This window comes from Camelus bactrianus, chromosome 2 (assembly GCF_048773025.1).
Source record: "Camelus bactrianus isolate YW-2024 breed Bactrian camel chromosome 2, ASM4877302v1, whole genome shotgun sequence".
NCBI classification, from domain to species: domain Eukaryota; kingdom Metazoa; phylum Chordata; class Mammalia; order Artiodactyla; family Camelidae; genus Camelus; species Camelus bactrianus.
In genome coordinates this window covers 66044295-66063707 of record NC_133540.1, presented here as the reverse complement: position 1 = coordinate 66063707, position 19413 = coordinate 66044295, and the positions used below count along the sequence as shown (strand labels likewise).

Here is a 19413-nt window from a genome sequence, read left to right as displayed (position 1 = left end):
TAATTTTTACTACATATACTTTACAATCACAAAAATTGTGCACACTTTAAAAAGTAACTTACATGTCTTTCAAGTCAAAAAAATGGTCTTGATCTTTCTTCCTGGAACCCTCACTGGATACTTTACTCTCTCTTGGATGTAGTTTGCAAAGTATTTACCTTATCCTCCTGACTAGAGTAATGGTTTCTTGAAGCCCAGCGTGGGCTTTTGTTCCATTTGACCTGCCTAATATAGTGCCTTGCTCAGATTTTAGCTTAATTGATAAAGATTTATAAAGTTGGATGGTAGAAAGTAAAGCAGGTTGATAATGGGACAATTACCAACTGAACTCTACTATATTTTCAACCTTTCTCCCCTTATGGACACAATCGGGAACCATCCTTACCAAAGGCGACAGACTCCTACAAAGGATACATAACGTTATTTGTTCTGTCGTCACTTCCCTGGAAGATGTGCTCACCTACAGTTCTTAGGAAAGGAATGCTTAATTCAATTCAAAGAGGAAGTTTAGGCATTTGCGGAGGAGCTGTTTGGGGGGTGAGGATCCTCGTTGCCCCGCAGACATCATGGAGCGTGGCTGGCTGCCAGGCAGGCTCCGACTTAGGTTTGCCCACACCCAGATCTCCATGAAACCCAGGATGGCAATACCGACTCAACCAAACAGCCGCCCAGGAGTTAACACTCCCTGAGATGTTCCAAATTAGAGCACAGTGCAATCCTTCTTACTTTATGTTCAAAGATTTCTTATGTGTTTATGATAAATAGTCACTGTTTAAAAGATTACCATAAAAAAATTCTTAGTAAAAGTTCTTAATAAAAACTGGCATTGAACTGAGGAGGGTATAGCTTAAGTGGTAGAGTGTATGCTTAGCATGCTCAGAGTCCTGGGTTCAATCCCCAGTACCTCCTCTAAAATTAAACAAACCTAATTACCCCCGCTGCCAAAATTTAAAAAAATTAAATAGTATAACAATAAATAAACAAAAGGATGAAATATATTTTTAAAAACGCTACCATCAAGCTATGATTATTCTGTAAATGCTTTAAACAGACTTCAGATCTCATTGAAAAGCATCCCAAGGAAGGGAGGTTATAGCTCAGCGGTAGAGTGACTGCCTAGCGTGCACAAAGTCCTGGGTTCAATCCCCAGGACCTCCATTAGTAAATAAATAAATATATAAACCTAGTTACCTCCCCTCAAAAAAAGACCCCCCAAAAATTTTTAAAAAAGAATCCCAAGGAATGTCTGAAGCCTTTACATTTTCACATTTTGTCGATCGGATTTTGCCACTTCAAATAAGTACAAGTAAGTAGTCTATTGGCTCAAACTGAATCTTATGCTAAAATATTCATCCCCAAAGTAATTACAGGCAAAATGTATTTAAGAACTTGTGGCCATGTAGAGATTTCACTCATTAAAATGAATTAGAATTTTGGCTGTCACCTAACGTCAAGTTTTTGACAGCCTCACTTTCAGTTCCTCCAATTGTCCTCTTTTTTTTTTTTTTCCAGTTTGCGGTGTAATGGACATATACCATATTAGTTTTAGGTTCCAACTGTCCTCTGAAGGAATTCTGTAGTGAGAAGATTTGAACATGTTTGGGAAATTGTCCAATGAATGGGCAAATAACTCAGTGGGATTTCTTATAAAATGTTTCTCTTGGCCATCGCTTTTAGCTAGCAAATCCATTTCTGACACAGGATGGAGGCATCTCTACCTCAAAGAGGAAATATGCTAAAGAGATAGACATTAGGAAATGTAGATTTAGAAAACAGAGAGCTAAGAGACCTACATATAAATTTCCTTCTACAGATGGGCTTACGTTGACTTTTTCTTATCAGGACAAAATATCATTCCCTAGGGCCGTCACTGCAGGGCCTCTCAGCCGCAGAGCAGGGTTCTTGCTCAAAGTCCTTGTACACCTTTATTAAAGAGGTGTACTTAGTTCACTGACATTAGTGACAATGTTTATGTAATCGCTGGTGTCCCCCTTCCTCTCCAACTGCCCTGGATTGTGGGCCCCTGGCAGCAGCAACGATCCCCAGGGACCTAGATTTCTGTTATGTGAAATAAATTGAAAGTAATGGAAAGTTATATTTGAGCAACAAGAAAATCACACCACAGAGGACACATCACAAGTTATGACTTTATAGATCTCAATGGCTTCATGACAACTACTCATGTGTTTTAAGCTCTGCTGTTGTCAAGCCTGTTTTGACTGTTTCTTGTGTCTAATGTGAGCAGGACTCCCAGCCGGCCCATGAGACATGACTGTTATTAATCCTACTTTAGAGGTCAGAAAACCATGGCTCAGACTGGTTATGCAACTTGCCCAAGGTTGCACAGCTAGTAAGAGGAATCACCTGGAAAGGGACTCAAGGGCCACAATCCCAATCACCACACTGGACTGTCTCTATCAAGGCACTGAAAAGAACAGGGAAGAGCTGTCATTAGGAGAAAGCGGCGAGGTGCAGAACAGAGCAGTGCGCCTGGAATGCTCTTATTTCCGTAGGACTGGGGTGGAGGATGCGCCGGCATGCCTCCAGACCCACAGGACATCTCCTAGGAGGAAGCACAGGAAAATGGTTAACATTGGTGTTCTCTGGGGAAAGGAACAGGGGGACTGAGGACTAAGGGGGGAGAAAGAAAGCTTTATTTTTGTTCTGTCTTCCTTTGGACTATGTAGGGTTTTTCCCTAACATGGATATTTGTTACCTTTTCTGATGTGTTTCTGGTGTGTGTTTTTTTTCAAACACATACATCAATTGGAATCTCCTTGGGACTTCCCCAGCTCTGCAGATATTTGTCAGTTTGAAACAATATTTGATGGGGCTTGCATCTCAGTATAAAATGTCTGAATTCCTTTTGTTCTACTTCCTTTGCCTTGTGACAGTGGGCTCTGGTATAATAACTCGGTGGTTTTCCACACTGCAAAATGTGGTACCACACTTGAGAAAGAGGATATGAGAGAGAGATCAGAAGAAAGAAAGAAAAATGGCCAAAGTATATTCTTGTGGTTACTTTTGACTTGGACTTTTAAAAAAAGAGTTTTCTATTTACAAAGTAACGTGTGTCTGTTTGCTAGGGCTGCCATGGCAAGGTACCACAAAATGGGTGGCTTAAACAGAGGAACCTGTCTCACAGTTCTGGAGGCTAGAAGCCCAAAATGAAGGTGTCAGCAGGGCTGGTTCCTTCTGAGGACTGGGAAGGGGATCTGTTCCAGCCCGCCCTCCTTGACTTGCAGACGGGTGTCTTCATGTTCACGTGGTGTTCTCCCCATTTGCAAGTCCGTCTCCAAAGTCCTCTTTTCACCAGTCCTATTGAATTAGGCCCCACCTAATGACCTCATTCTAACTTGCTAAAGACCCTGTCTCCAAATAAGGCCACATTCTGAAGAACTGGGGATTAGGACTTCGAGGTATGAATTTGGGGGGGTACAATTCAATTCCTGACACTCTGCTATTAGGCAGCCCTCTCCTCTCCCCTTCAGCCTCACCCCGCGATTTCCTTCTCTTGATAAGGTTTGGCTGAGAGTTTGGTCTTGGGGCTAGCAGTGCGGACAGCATTGCTGAGGTAATGTCAGAGAAGAAAACCCAGTGCAGGAAGAGCCCCCTGCCGTTGGCCCTAAGTGACAGTGCCAATCTCTACTCCCAGGTGGTACCACAGCAACCTCACGCGGCACGCGGCCGAGGCCCTTCTCCTCTCCAATGGGTGTGACGGGAGCTACCTGCTGCGGGACAGCAATGAAAGGACCGGGCTGTACTCTCTCTCTGTGAGGTAGGTTGCATAAGAGCTCTTCTAGGAATTCTACAGGGTCCCGTCTCCTACTTGTACAGACGCTCACTTCATCATCACACTCAAACGGCCAGAAAACCAAATTCTCTTGATTCCTGTTAGACCAGCAGGTGCAAGGATCCCAAGCTCTGAATGGTGAGACTGTAAAAAACACTCTTGCTCCTTCCATTGGCAGGGAACAAATGCTATGGCTGAAGGAGATTCTGTGAATTGTTTAATCCCAAACTCTTGCCTGACTGATGAAGAAATTGAAACCCAAAGTGATAAAGTGTCTTCCACTCAATAAATCAGGATAGAAGCAGCACCGGAGACCACATCCCTGAAATCTGGCCCAGTGCTCTTTTCATTATGCCTTGCTTCCTCTGGAAAATCAGAGTGATGTGTGGCTGTGCAACTTTCATAATCATAAATTCAAGCAGGCAATATGCAACTTTTTTTTTCTATAAATGGACTAATCTTTCTCAAAGCTCCATTTCCTCTGACTCTTAAGAAAGTTAAGCAAGTCCCCACCAGGTACGCCCAGCTCAAAACAGTGATTGTCCAGCCCTTCCAGGGTTTCTCTCCCACCCCCTTCCTCCTGGCTGGCATACCTCTCAGAGAAGGTGATGTAGCCATGTGATAATCAGGAGGAGTCATTGGTTATCAGTCAGCATCTGTCACCTTGGCTTCCACTGACATATAGCAAGTCTTCTTGGGTTCACAGGCATTTGCTCCAGGATCAGAATGGGGATGTGATGACTCCATGAAATTACCATTAACGTCAAACCATTCTTGTTTTATGATTGTTCTTTTTTTGTTTTGTTTATTACTGTTTCCATGGTGTGTCCATACACCCTTGAAAGAAAGTCACAGGTTCCCTTCATGTGTCAGTCCATTATGATGATTGGGCACAAGAAGGTTTTCTCTTTTCGTTTCTGCTCTACATGGTTCAGGTCTCCCTGTCATAACTCAGTAGCAACAGATACATTCCCTTCTCTCTAAATCCTCTTTTCCATCCAGCTCAACAATAGTTTTTTTTTTTCTTTTTTCTTATTTCCTTTCCCTTTGATGTAAGGAAAATGGGCTACAAAAATATTTCTGTAAATAATTGATGGTAGGCTTCTATGACTTCAGAAGCCAAGAATTAACATATTTAACTAACATACTGTCTTATATTCTCTTTGGGCTTGGAGTGTTCTGTATTTGTCTTCTATGATACATAACAAATTACCGAAAAATGTAGTGGCTAGGAACAACAGCAATTGATTATCTCACAGTTTCTGTACGTCAGAAGCCCAGGCATAATGTGGCGAGATTCTCTGTTTGGGGTGTGGCCAGGGTGGCAAAAAGGTATTGGCTGAGGCTGTGGCTTAACTGGGGCTCAGGGTCCTCTTCCTTCATTTCCTCCTCTCTTCTTTATTTCTTTTCATTTCTTCCCTTGCTGCTGTAGGACTGAGTGCCCCATTTTCCTGGACACTCTCAGCTCCTGGAGGTTCCTTGCCATGTGGCCCCTGTAGGGAGTTCACAACATGGATGTTTGCTTTCCTCCAGGCCAGCTCCAGTGTGTCTCTGTAATCTCTTCTCCTGCCACACGCCAGAGAAAACTCTCAGCTTTTACAAGCCTCTTGCAATTAGGTCATGCCCATCCAAATAATCTCCCTCCTTTAAGGTCAACTGACTTAAAGCCTTAATTATCTACAAAATTCTTTCACAGCAGCATCCACATTAGCATTTTAATGAATGAATGGGAGAAGATGTGTCGCTCCAGGGGCTGAGAATCATGGGGGCCATGTTAGAATTTTGTCTGACATAGCTTCCATTCCAGGGAACAGGGCAAGTCTCCAGGCAACTTTAAAGGGAGTGGCAGAAATAGGTGGGAAGGTAATGGGGTAAATAAGGGGGTAATGGATCACAGAGATAAAACACAGTTTTCCTGTTACTCTACTATATTTTGTTTATAAATTTTTTTTCTCTCTCTCTCCCCTCCTTCCTCTTCCTTTCTCTCTCTTTTTCTTTCTTTCTTTAATGGAAGTACTAAGGATTGAACCCAAGACCTTGTGCATACTAAGTGTGCACTCTACCACTGAGCTGTTTATACATTTTCTAAACAGCATTTTTGGGAAAATTATTAATCAAGAATGGAATTCTGTTTGGGTAGAAGCAGGAATTGTGATTTCTCTGATCAACAGCAAATGTTAAAATTTCATTAAGTGGTTAGATTGTTGATTCTTTATTGCATGGATCCCCTAAAATCTCAAATAAACCTGCATAATTATTGTATCAAAGAATGTTAACTTTTCACTTATGTGTGTCTCATCTGAGCAGTTAGACCATAAGCTCCTTACAAATATTTAGCATATGTATTATATCTATATAAAAAAAAATTTAATGGAGGTACAGGGGATTGAACCCAGGACCTTGTGTATGCCAAGCATGTGCTCTACCACTGAGTTATAACCACCTTCCCTATTCAAAGATTTTAAATATAAATCATTAATTTCTGTTATAAGCACTTGGAAATGCTTTAAAAGATAATAACCACCAGAAAAGGTGAGAAGAACCACAGACCAGCTCAGGAGAATGACTGTTTTTATTCATTTGTTCATTCACTTTCCTAATAATAAATATTTCAGAGCATCCTCTCTGCCAACCACTTTAGTAAGTGTTGTAGAAGATTCAAAGACCTGTCCTCAGGAAGTATAGCCTTGCAGAGGCAGTAAGACCATATGGGAATACTAAAGTAGTGTGCTGTAAATGATGTAAAGAAAGTAAGCTAAGTGCCTGGGTTGTTGAGAAGAGAAAAGGCAAGAAACTCAAGCTGGAAGTACCACGCAACCCTTGACAGAGTAAGTGGCATTTGAACTGACACCTGATAAGAAAAAACATGGCAGAAATTGCAGGTGAAGGGAACTGTACAAGCCAAGGGACAAAGGCAGAAACTCATAAAAGAATAGTAGCCCCGGTTGGACGACAGCAGTTCCCAAGACGTGGTCCCCAGACCAGTAGCATCAGCAGAGAATGTGTTAGGAATACAAATCTCAGGCCCTGCCCCAGATCTACCAAATCAGAAATTCAGGGGGTACAGCCCAGAAATTTGGGCCCTCCAGGTGATTCTGATTTCTGATGCTTGCTAAAGGTAGGGCCTGCCGTGCCAGACAGGAAGAGCGGAAGTGAGGCTAGAGAGATAGGGTGGGGTCACATCAGGTATATAGACATTTTTTTAAATTTAATATTCTGCCTTATTCCCAAAATGAGGTGGAGAATGACAATGTAGGAAATTTGATATTTTATTCGGTAGGCAGTGGCATAGGCATAGGAAGGAAAGGGCTAGGCTGACGTAACTGATTGACAGAAACTGAATTCGAACCGACTCTCAAACAAGTGAGGGAGAAGCACCAAGCACAGAGGAGAACTGGGGGAGGATGTGACCTGCCATTTCTATGGTCTTTCTTCCTGCCTTTCTTAAGCTCATGCCCCTTAGGAGATTAATGATCAAGGACTCGTTTGCTGAGTCAGGGAATACCTAGGTATTCCTGTCTTTCATTGGAGTGAAAAATTGAGAAGCGTGTGCTGTGCTTTAAATGCCAATGGTTCCAGTGATCCTGTCATAACTCTCAGTTTTTAGAAGGGTTTAATGCTGATGCTAATGCCTAGGGTTATATTTCCCTTCAAAAAAGACATTTGCTTAAATAACATTAAACATTTTTTTTGTCCCTTTCAGAGCCAAAGACTCTGTCAAACACTTTCATGTTGAATACACCGGATATTCATTTAAATTTGGCTTTAATGAATTCTCATCTTTGAAGGATTTTGTCAAGCATTTTGCAAATCAGCCTTTGATTGGAAGTGAGACAGGTAAGCTACGAACAGATACTTGACCTATGAGACATTATTTCAGGATAAAGGCGGGACAAAGCAGATTTCAATTAAATAGTGTTCACTTCTGTTGAATTCTGTGCAATACAATATGCAATTGGATATGTTCAGAAACAATTTTCTCAATTACTGCACTGCATACTATATTAATAAAATACATAAATATACATATTTCAGTATTACTTCAGGAGAAAACAATGTGTTTTGTACAAAATAGATTTTTTCTTTTTACATGTTATTCAATGGATTGAGTAAAAGCACACATTTCTTTAAAATGGCCTATTTGTTTTATAGTGATATATACAATGAACAAAGAAAGAACAAAGGAAAAAACTTTTCGATTCTTCATAAGTTTAAGTGTGGGTAGTTCGCATATCGGGAAGACCTAAAAATGATCATTTTTGAGCAGTTTTTGAGCATTTTTTAAAATGAAATTTATACTTAAATTTTCACAAGGATCATTGAATATGGAAAATACTGACTAGAAATAACTCTCCTGAACAATTCTGTAATTTCATCATAAAATTCTGTTTCTCCTGTCTTGGTTTCTTATAAGTTTTTAGATGGGACTTAAGTATGGCTGAAAAGGTTTGAAATTCCCTTTTTGGGTGTTTAGAGTCAAACCAGAAAATTCAAGTTAAGAAACAAACACACTAGCTTGGGATTTGAATTAGCTAACTCATTTGCCTGTACTATTTAAATTAAGTAAGCAAATGAATTCCTCGGTATTTGTGATATAGAATCACAATTTTATATGTCTTAACTGATGATAATTCTCAGTGAATCAAAAGTTGGGCAATTCCAAGAACCAAGCTCAAGAGGAGCTGAAGCCTTAATAACCCAGCGGACTGCAGCAAATTTGTACACTCCCTTTTCATGGGAAACTTGGTCAGCGGGGGAATTTTGTTAACCACACTGGGAGAGATGCCACTGTTGCCTTTCCTTTTCTGCTACTTTTGTGACCCAAATAGACCCAGATCTGAATCACACAGTGTCAAGGAGGGCCGAGAATTACAGCGGAAACCACAAAAGAGCTGCCTTACTTTCTACTGACCATACAAGGTTTTAATAGTATATTCCAAACCATAAAATTGAAATTATAATCTTTTTTTTTCTTTTGGAAATTCTCCTAATCACCCTTGAAAATTACTTTACCATTTAACCAGCAGTAGCTTTCGTAAACAAAGGGCAGGTGGGAATGAATTTATTTCCAGGGCTACGTTGGCCTCGGCAGACATTTCAGTTTCTCAAATCCCTTCCCTTTGGACTTATTTCCTGGTGGGGTCCAACCCTCACTCATTTTTGTTCAAGTTTTGGTCACTGGCAATGGAGAAGGGATGTTGAAGCCAAGGATTGTTGTCCTTCCCCATGTCTCCCTGGTCCTGGCACAGTGCATGGCGCTTTGGGTGAGTGAATGAATAAATGAAGGGATAGATGGCTGCAGGTTGCAGCTCTTTGTATCCTTCAAAGCCTTTGTAACTTTTATCTCCCAGCATCCTCGTCTTTCTCCAAGCAAAGTCAGCTCCCTTCTTTTAAACTCTCCTCTAGACTCTAGTTTCAATCCTTTTGGTCATTTTCTGTGCTCCTTCCTGGACTTTCTCCAAGTTAAGGAATGGTACATATTCTGCTCACCAGCAGGTTTCAAAACTCCCTTTTTAAAAGTTTTTTTTGTTTTATTTTTATTTTTAATTGAATTATAATTGACGTACAATATTGTACAAGTTAGGCATATAATAAAATGATTCACAATTTTTAAAGGTTTTACTCCATTTATACTTATTGTAACATATTGGCTGTATTTCCAGTGTTGGACAGTACATCCTTGTAGCTTATTTCATACCTAACAGTTTGTACCTCTTAATCCCCTGCTTCCATGTTACCCCTCCCCTCATCCCTCTCCCCATTGGTAACCACTAGTTTGTTCTCTATATCTGTGAGTCCACTTCTTTTTTGTTATTTTCACTAATTTATTGTATTTTTTAAGATTCCACATATAAGTGATATCACACAGTATTTGTCTTCCTCTGTCTGACTTGTTTCACTTTGCATAATGCCTTCCAGTTTCATCTATGTTGTGGCAAAATTTCATTTTTTGTGTGGCTGAGTGGAATTCTATTGTGTGTGTATATGTACCACATCTTCTTTGAGAGCAAAGTGAATGCAGTATTTTCTGGTTGAACTTTTCTGGCACTGATCCAATCACTAGATAAAGGCTCCACAAGACTGCTCCAAAGTAAAGGCTATTCAATGTTATATTTGGGACAAGTTAAGTTTCCCTGTAAATACACTAATCTGACTAAAGAAGTTTTGTGATTAATGCACTAGGGATTATAAGGATTTGTAATCCAGAATCCTATAGTAGTTTTCTTCAAAGCAAAACTTGCTGTATCATTATCATTACTATAATTGTTATTTTATTTATTATGATAAAACTCAGGAAACTAGTATTTTTATCCTCTCCACGGTCTCCTCTGTCCTATTCATTACACAATGGGGAATTTGCTGCTATTTAAGCTCCTGCTACAGACTCAGGGTGCTGATATATTCTTGACAAACTGGCTTTCAGCCCTTGTATTAGATTCCAGTAACCTATGAATATTTCTTTTATCTGTCCCTGCCAAATGAAGGCAAAGCCACCAAAGCTGGGAACAAGGCACAAAACTGATGACATATGAGTGTTCCAATTTTGTCCCCTGGGACAAATAGACCTTAGGAAACAAGATAACATGCTGAGGTTATGATGACTTTTAAGTCCAGAAGGTCCTTGGAAGTCACAGAGTCAGCACCGCATTGTGAACAACAAATGAAAACTGGGGTTCCACCTTCTAAAAACAGATCTCTTCTTGTTTATTCAAGACTTGGCTCCTGGTGTTGGCTGCCAGTGATCAGGAGCCCTCCAGGCTGATGTTTCCTTGTTCACCACCAGATGAAGTGCAAATTCTTATTAAAATTTTTGTTCGGTTCAAGATCACAGGGGGAAGCCTTTGCCAGCACGATGGACAAGGCCCTGCCAGGGTTCTCACCTCCAGATCCCTGGAATGGGAGGGACTAGGATTGGGTATTTCAGGCCACTCCTCTCAGTCCAGACCCCAGTCAGGCCAGCCTCGCCCTGCAGGGCCCTGGTAGTGAGTTTATTTAAGAGAGACTTTCACTCATCCGCTGTCAGGGATGGCATCCCCTCTGAGGTCCAAATAGCCAACAACCATACACTTGCACCGTACAGTTTTTTATCTGTTTAATATCTTCAGTACAGTGAAACCAGAATGCTTGGTTCTGGGTCATAAGAAAATATTCGTACTCAGGATAGGTAAAAGCTTTAACCTAAAGGGGTGAATATTGTTTTAAGATTTTTTTTTCTTATTTTATTCCTATTCTCTATTCCTTAAACTGCAGGATTACTGTTTCCTAACCTGAAGAATGAGGATTTTGTAAACGAGATCTAACTCTCCTGACAACCTTAAGATTCTATTATTATAATTTTCCCTTTCCCTTGTTATAATCTGCATTTAATCTCTCTAATCTCCATGAAAGTTTCTGTTCACTCTAATTTCTCCTTAGTGATACCCATTAACACTGTTAAGATCTTTCTAATTCTCAAAACCCAGTCATCTCCCAAGTGTATCACAGAGATACACTATTGTACCCACTTGCTTTTTATTCTCTTCATTGGCCCTTTTACCTTCTAACGTATTTTTAATTCACTTATTAAAAAAAAAAACTTCATACTCATACGTAAACTCTATGAGAAGAGGGGTTTTTGTTAGTTTATTTTTTTCCTCTGTGTCCCGGCACCTAAAAGAATAAGTGCTAATCATTATTCACAAGGTTCCGCGGTGGGTGTCCCATTACCAATGCCCACATTGCTGCCTCTACAACACCACAACCAGCAAGCTACTGACACTTTTCACTTCCAAAGTCTATACAAAGCATCATTTGAAAATGGCCATTTGTGTTGTGCGTATGCTCAATAATGATTAAATTCAGACTCTGCCTTTCATTTGTGATAGTAAGATGTTAGGTAAAACTTCTATTCATATTTGTACATGGCTTCTAAATTCAATTCAAATGGATCTGGAAATCTGAGACTTTTTTTAGTATAGATATGTTTGGTCCATTATTGTAATTGGCTGAGTTTCTTATGTATAGTCTTGGAAAATGTAGACAGCTTTTATCTTTATGCTTAAAATGTCTGAATATAATTATTATTATTAATATTATTATTAAAACAAAATTGCCTCTCCCATTACCTTTTCTTTATATTGCAGTACTTTTGTCCATGATGGACGAGGACGATGTACAATTTATTATAGAAATTACTGTGTTGTGGCTTTAATTACCTAACTAGCATGAAAAACTACAGCATAAGTCATGTCCTTGCTTGTGCTTACCCGTTATAGCAGTTGGTTCTCTGTTTTGAAGAGCCTATCTTGTTCTTTCTCAAATGTCAAATTTCCACTTCTCTTTTTGTTTTGATGTGGGGATTCCCAACCTTTTGATAACTGCTACAGTTATTATTATTTTATTTTGTGACACCCGCCATTTTACCCAGGCGGCATTTAAAAATCTTCACATTAAAATTAATTTTAATTTGAGAATGATGTGACACTTCTGAAAATAATTGGTGACAACTTGGAATGTTGCCAAATCACAACCAGGAGTCACTTCTTTATGTTTGCCAGAAATAGAAATGTTCTTAGCTTGTAGATGAGGTGTGTTTGAAAAAGGGAAAAGCAGGCAAGGGGATGAAACCAGCCTCTGTGGAGAGTTTACTACGTTCCAGGCATTCTATTAGATGTTTTCACGTATACCAAATTGTTTAACCTGCTGGACCACCCTCAGTAATGCATAAAGCAGTCCCATTTTCAGATGAGGAAATAAAAACTCAGATATTTTAAGTTATTTGCTCAAGGTTGCACACCCAGAAAGCATTGGCGCCGAGACCGGAATCCAAGCTAACCTGGTTCTAAACCATGTGTGCTGTCCATTTGTTTACTGTCTCGGGAAACTGGTCTCCCGTGACACTGCCGTGCACTGTTGCTCTGCACAGCATGGCCTTGAACAAATTTGGGTGGGAGGAATCCCTGCCACATGATGTAACAGAGTGTTTGTAGGATCGATGGGGCTACAATACACGTCTTAGTCCTCAGTCTTTTTAAAGTCTGTGACAGTATTTTTGGTATATGCTATAAAGCCGCTGTTCTAAAGAATGTCATTCAATTTGAACTTCTATCTTTGTGTTTATTGCCGTTCTTATTTTATTTACATGAATTGCCATTGGAGAAATTGTACCAAAGGAAATCACAGAACATGAAAAGGATGACTAGGAAGCATCCTCCCCATTTCATTCATGCTTCTCCAGTGAGGATATAAAACAGCCTAGGAAAATGTAATAATGTAAAGCAAAATTTAGAATTTGAAGAGAAGGTGGAGGAGAAGAAAAATGAGAGGCAAAAATAAAATGACATCCAGAGTGAAGTATACCAGATGAATATTGTACATTTGCAGAAACAGGATAAACATTTGGTTACTAAGCATCCTAAAATTTCTTGCCCCTCAGTTTGGGCCTGTGAGTTTAACTAGATTCACAGAATGTTGGAACTGGAAGGGGGCTCAGAGACCATTTAATTTTTCCTTTACAAACGAAGAAACTGAGGCCTGGTGAGAAATGTTGGAACAAAAACTCACATCTCCTTTTCTCATGCTTCCTCTTAAAGGATCCATTTCTTCGAATTTTGACTTATGCATGTGATCTCTTGCCCACAATAGCCAGAGTACAACATTTCACATGCCACAGAGAATTTCCAAGGTGGTGATTACCACCAAGGCTGAGAAAAATGTATGGTATAACAAGTAAACATGTGAACTCCCAGTTTTAACTCCAGCCTTTGCTATGTACAAGCTGTGTGTCCTCAGGCAAGTTATGTAACCTCTCTGAGCTTCAATGTCATCCCTTTATAAAACTGAGCTGATGGTAATTGTTGATACCATAATGACTTTCTGTGGAGATTGAATGAAATTACGCATGAAAGATTTTTAGAATGATTCTTAGCATGGCATAAATACTCAAGCATTATTACTGTTATTTAATGAAGCCTTTTTATGGTAATTCATCCCATCATATTATATGCTAGAGCTATAAATTCTTTGGAATATCATGAAGAGTTGGTTTAGGACAATTGGATTTGCGTTTATCAAATATTTGTGATGTCTTTTTCAAATTTTAAACCAGTTCCATAGTGAATTCATATGAAAGATGGAATCAAGTACTCCAGAAAACAGTGACGTGACTTGACTTGGTTGTTGTAACAACCTTCTCCTGCCCTAGCTAACTGGTCTGCTTCTCAGACCTCAGTGTAGTTCTCCCTGTGAGACTGGAAATCGAATATTAAAGCCCCTTCACATGTAAATGAATGTGGCTTTACTGGCACCATTTTATGAAGAGTTCAAGTCCATTTGTAGAGCGGATAGCAAAAAAGAAGAGAAAGATCTTCAATATTCCTATAACCCCACCCGTTTCCCCAGAAAGTCACTTCCCATTGGCAGGAGGAGACAGGGGAACCCACCATGCATATGCCAACTGGAAAGCTTGGTTTCTGAACCTGAGGGCTATAATAAAACATGGATGGGGATGATCTTATTTTAATTTAATTCATAATTAACAAATATGTCTTGAGTGTCAACTATGAGCTGCGCATTGTTGACCACTGATAATACAGTGATGAAACAGGTGTGATCCTTGCCTTCAAATATCTTACAGTCTAGCTGGGAAACCTGATGAATGAGCTCTAGCTTTCGTGCATAAAAGGAATACTCTAAACAAAAGTTTCCCTTCTACCGTGTGCCCTGCACTACACCCTGTTTTAGGTATCAAACCAGCGCTTGAGGCTTGAGACTGTCCTTCCTCTTTTTCTGAATTCCTGCTGAAATACAAGACAAGGAGCCCTTCAGTGCGCTCTCATAGTATTACACACGGAGTAGGAGTCCTGTGAGTTACAGTTCAACCAAAGCTAATGGAAATGCCTGCCTTGGTCCTGCTCTGATCATCTCAAAAATGTACCCTCCCCCCACCCCCCGCCCCCAGCATTTCTGATACCAGGTTTCAGGTCAAAGGCAGGAAACAACAGCCCCCTTCATGTAGTTCAGAAACTGAAGTGAAACTTACAGTCAGGGTTCCAAACTGTGGTTGAAGATCTTTCTCTCTTCTTCCTCTTCCAGCCCCTGCCTCCTGTTGCCTTTTATCTGAATCTTCCCACCAAATCCTGGAGTTAATTTGGTCTGAGTAGCACTAACCCAGCTTTCCTGTCTTACGGAGCCAACGCACTGTCTTGAAACTTCGGTGGAACTTACAATGAACCTGTGGTGGCTACAGCAGATAAATTTCTTTTGATTGCAAATGATAGAAATGAATTCTGGCTAGCTGAATTAAAAAAAAAAAAATAGGAGTACAGGGAGAGAAGTGGGGTTTTTTGGAAGGATATTTATATTCCCGCTCAGAATTTAAGGGCAAGACAAACAAGAGACAGTAAGGAATCAGCCCAGCGTTCGTGGCAGCTCTGAAGCTCTCAGCAAATTGAAATGCCTGCTTTTGTCCTCCTCTGATCATCTCAAAAATGTACCTCCACTGAGCGTTTATGAAACCAGCTTTCATGTCAAAGGCAGGAAACAACAGTCTCCTTCATGAACTCAGACATTGAAGTTAGTGGACCTTCTCTCCAGAGAAGTAACTGAGCAGATCTCTGAATCAGCCCAGTGAGAGTGTCCAGGTTAGGCGTATGTGGGGGAGGGCCAGGGTCTGCAGGGGGTCTACCTATGTGTGAGGGGATGGGATGGTCTCTACAAAAGGGGAGATCATTGTAAGCCTGGCAGCCATGCCCTGAAGTCCATGTACTGGCCCTTCCTTGGGCAGAATGGTGGGCTAAGGAGACCTGTCTCTCAGGAAGCCAGATTTTTATCAGCAGAAGTTATCATTTTATAAGTAGTTCATCATTTTCTCCATTCCCCCATTCAATCTAGCTTCAGTCATGGTCTTGCTAGTTAAACTCAATCTATAGTCAATTCTGCTTTCCTGGTTGACTCAGTATTATTTACCTTAGTCTATCTATTTGTTGGTTGAACTATAGAAGAGGTTTTCAAAATAGAATTAGGGCCCCCCCAGTGGAGATTGGGAGAGCCCAACTTGAAGCTTCTGTCCTATCCTGTCCTTGCCCCAGGCTGGGGTGACTGTGGACCTGGGAGGCTGGTTCATCTCAGGCTCTTAACTGCCTTAAACCTGAATTACTGTAACATTCATTCATTCATTCATCCATCAAGCCTTCACTACGTCAGAAACTCTATCAGGAGGTAAGGATACAGAGATAAATCTGGCACCAGACCCGGTCTGAAGGGACTCAGGGGGCTTGGAAATGCACGTGTTAGAAAGGTAACAGCTTTATAATATCAAGTGGTTACAGCACTGCGGGCTCAGGCAGTAGCCCTGGCCCAGAGGTCCTTACACTGCGCCACAACTGGCCCCTCTGGCTATGCTCACCTCCCAGAAACTGACACCATGGGAAGCAGGATGATGGCCTCCCCAGCCCGCAAATGGTGCTCACAGCTTTCCCCAGAAATAAGAATGTTATGTTACACGGCAAGAGGGAATTAAGTTCGCAGATAGAATTAAAACACTAATTAGCTGACTTTAAGAAGTGGAGTTTAGCCTGGCTTGTCCAGGTGTACCCATTTTAATCACAAGGGAAGGATGGAGACAGAAGAGAGGGAACTGGAGAGACAGAGGCATAAGAAGGACTTGACCTGCAGTTGCTAGCTCTGACCCCTGGAGCCTCCAGAAGGAACCAGCCCTGCCAACACCTTCACTTTACATTCACTTTAGATTTCAGGCTTCTGACTGCCAGAACTGCCAGATAATAAATTGGAGTTATTTTAAGTCACTGCACTTGTGACGATTTGTCACAGCAGCAATAGGAAGCTAGTGCAGGTGGACATATACCCAGGATATGCCTGGTTCTATGCAAAGAGATAGAGGACTGACTGGGTGTATCTTTTTAGAACATCACTTGAAATAGGATGACAATTTAGCATTGACTTTGAAGATGAAGCACAAGATTTCACATTTTTTCTAATTTGTGAGCTGCTTTGAGCCCTGGCTCCAGGCTCCCTCTTCTCCACTGTCAGGTGGGAGTGTTGAAGAGGCCTCAGTTTGTCCCAGCGCTGTGGTCAGTGACTACTAGACTACTGCCATGTCTACCCTGAGCACAGCGTTACAAATAAGTCTTGTTTAACTTCACATTTCAAAATCCACATTCCCAAAGATGGCAATCATTGGGATTTCACTTAAGGATTTAAAAATACTCATATCAAGGCACGATAACATCTAACATTTTTATAATCCTTTCACAAACACTTTATTAGTTTTAGCACTAAACTGCTTCATGAAGAAAGAGTAATCATTCTCACTTGTCAGAGGAGGAAACAGAAGCTTAGAAGAGAATGTCCGAAGTCAGCAGGTGCTGAGTGGCCGTGATGGCTCTTTCCACGATGCCACGGTGACCGCCAGGAGGTGTTTCTCCGGGGTAGGTCACTCAGAAGCCACCCTCAAGTTCATCAAACCCCTGCCATGTCGCAGCTGTGCCCTTGCAGCCCCTGAGCCTGCACAACGGCTGCTCCTGATTTAGGTGCTGCTGCTTTTTCATTATGACTGTAAAACGGTAACCGGCCCCTTGTCCTGCTATGACTGGATCTGCTCTCGTGAAAGGATCGCATTGACAGGAGAGAGCACAGACAATGCGTGAGAGCAAGACTGGGGCTTCTGATAACTGCAAGGCCATTTTTCATTGTATCCCAAAGCTCCTGCGGTGAACTGGGTGCAGAGAAAGGAGGAGGAGGCCACTGTTTTCCGGGGGGCCGAGATCAGAGCCCCTCTTTTGGCCGTTTTCAATGCTCCTTTTCACTTTGCCGCAGGGCACTACCTGGGCCCAGGTATCAGTACGTTGTGTGTGCTCAAGCCTCATAGAAAGGTTTCGCCTTGTTCATAGGTTTCTCATTATTATTAAGGTCTTTTTTTTTTTTTTTACTCAAAGGTTTCTTTTCTTTCCTCCTTGTCCCTCTCTTACTCCAGTCTAAGGTTCATACTTTCTATGATCTCTTCATCCCCTTGTCAAAGAAGCCTTCCTTGACCCTGTATAAAATACCACCCTCTCCTGACCCGACTCTTCTCACTCTCTGTTCCTTTACCTTGCTCTGTTAGGGTTTTCATGACAATTCTCTCACATTACATTTTTTTTCAAAAATTTTTCTATCTCCCCTGTCTCCTTTGTCTGCTGCTGTGTCCCCAGTGCCTAGACAAGGGCCCAGCATTTAGCGGAGCCCAGTAAATATTTGTTGAATGAATTACTGAATTCTTTACATCTCCCCTAGTGTATGGCACAATCCCCAGCCTGCCATAGAAAAGATCCTAGTGAAATAAAAATGCAAGAAGACATAGCAAGGGGGAGAAAACCCTTAACTCACTTTTTTGTAGCCAGTTTCTAGTTTATGACTTGGAGGAAGTGTCAGGCGAAGGGACGGGTGCAGAAGGGGTAATGTCAGAGCGTTGAGTCAGAGGGACTCTCAGTCCTCCGAATGATGCACCCAAGTCCCCAGCACCTGGGCCCTGCCTGCTCCCCCCAACCTCCGGCCTCCAGCTGGAAGTGAAGGTAATGACATGGGAGCCCCAGTCTGTTCACTTCCAGAGAAAAGCAAAGGCTTCATTTCCTTCAGCTGTTAACTGGTTGGCAGGAGACAGCACAGCAAATGCTATGAGCTCCTATTTTTGAGATCCACTGATTTGTTGCAAGTTGTTCTGAAACTAGTAAGAAACGGGGCAGTGGAATGAATCCTCCTATACCCAGTGTATTTGCTTAGTTCTGTTTTCATGGCTTTTGTAAAACCTCCCTGGAAAATCTCATTATTGCTTAAGGTCAGGAATGGTGTCACCTCCCCTAGGGCAGTGTTTCTGAAACCTTCGATAGAAGGGCTCATCAGGGCCTCTGGGTGCCCAGCATGCTTGGTTCACGTGACTGTTGCTGGTCTCATCACCAGGATCCCTTAAGTGACTATTCATGGCCAGCTCTGTCTGAGCACTAGGAGGCCAGACACCATCCCATGCTTTTATCTCTAGCATCCTGCTTAAGTGCCTGGCACATAGTTTGTACTTGATAAATGTTGAGAAAATGACTAAGTAAATTCATGAAAAACAAAAGACTTCACAATCTAGCCACCGTCATCCAGTTGTTAGCATTTGGAGCTTCTTCCTGGGGCTTCTATTTGATTATGCTTTTTCATTTTCATTCAGGCACTCTGATCGTCCTGAAACATCCGTATCCAAGAAAAGTGGAAGAACCTTCCATTTATGAGTCTGTCCGGGTTCACACAGCCATGCAGACGGGAAGAACAGAAAATGACCTGGTGCCCACTGCGCCTTCGGTAAGTGGCCGTCCCTCTGCCCACAGCGCTCTCACTATCTAAAAGTGATAACGTGCAATAAGAGGGTTACACACTTTTTAAAGTGCGTTTGTTCACATAAAAATGCTAACTTGGGATATAAAACCTGGAAAGGAACACAAAGTTCAAAGGAACACAAAGTTGAGACTCAGATCACCTGGTCCAGGGTAAACTGTAAAAAGCTGCAATGCAATAAGATTTTTAAAGACTTCAAAAATGGCACTTAAATACCAACCCTTACTTAACCAAATAAGTTCATGGTAGAAGGAGCAAGAGATGTTTAT

The 19413-nt window shown here is 41.3% G+C and overlaps 1 protein-coding gene across 2 annotated transcripts in view; it reads left to right on the top strand.

Annotated features, from left to right (window-relative positions):
* Positions 1-19413, top strand: part of DAPP1 (dual adaptor of phosphotyrosine and 3-phosphoinositides 1) — a 50338-nt gene that overhangs the window by 16476 nt on the left and 14449 nt on the right. For both annotated transcript variants that reach the window (XM_010953573.3, XM_045515727.2), the window contains exons 2-4: positions 3656-3778; positions 7497-7630; positions 18981-19111. In XM_010953573.3, coding sequence (XP_010951875.2) covers positions 3656-3778; positions 7497-7630; positions 18981-19111 — 388 coding nt within the window. The remainder of the gene's footprint in view (positions 1-3655; positions 3779-7496; positions 7631-18980; positions 19112-19413) is intronic.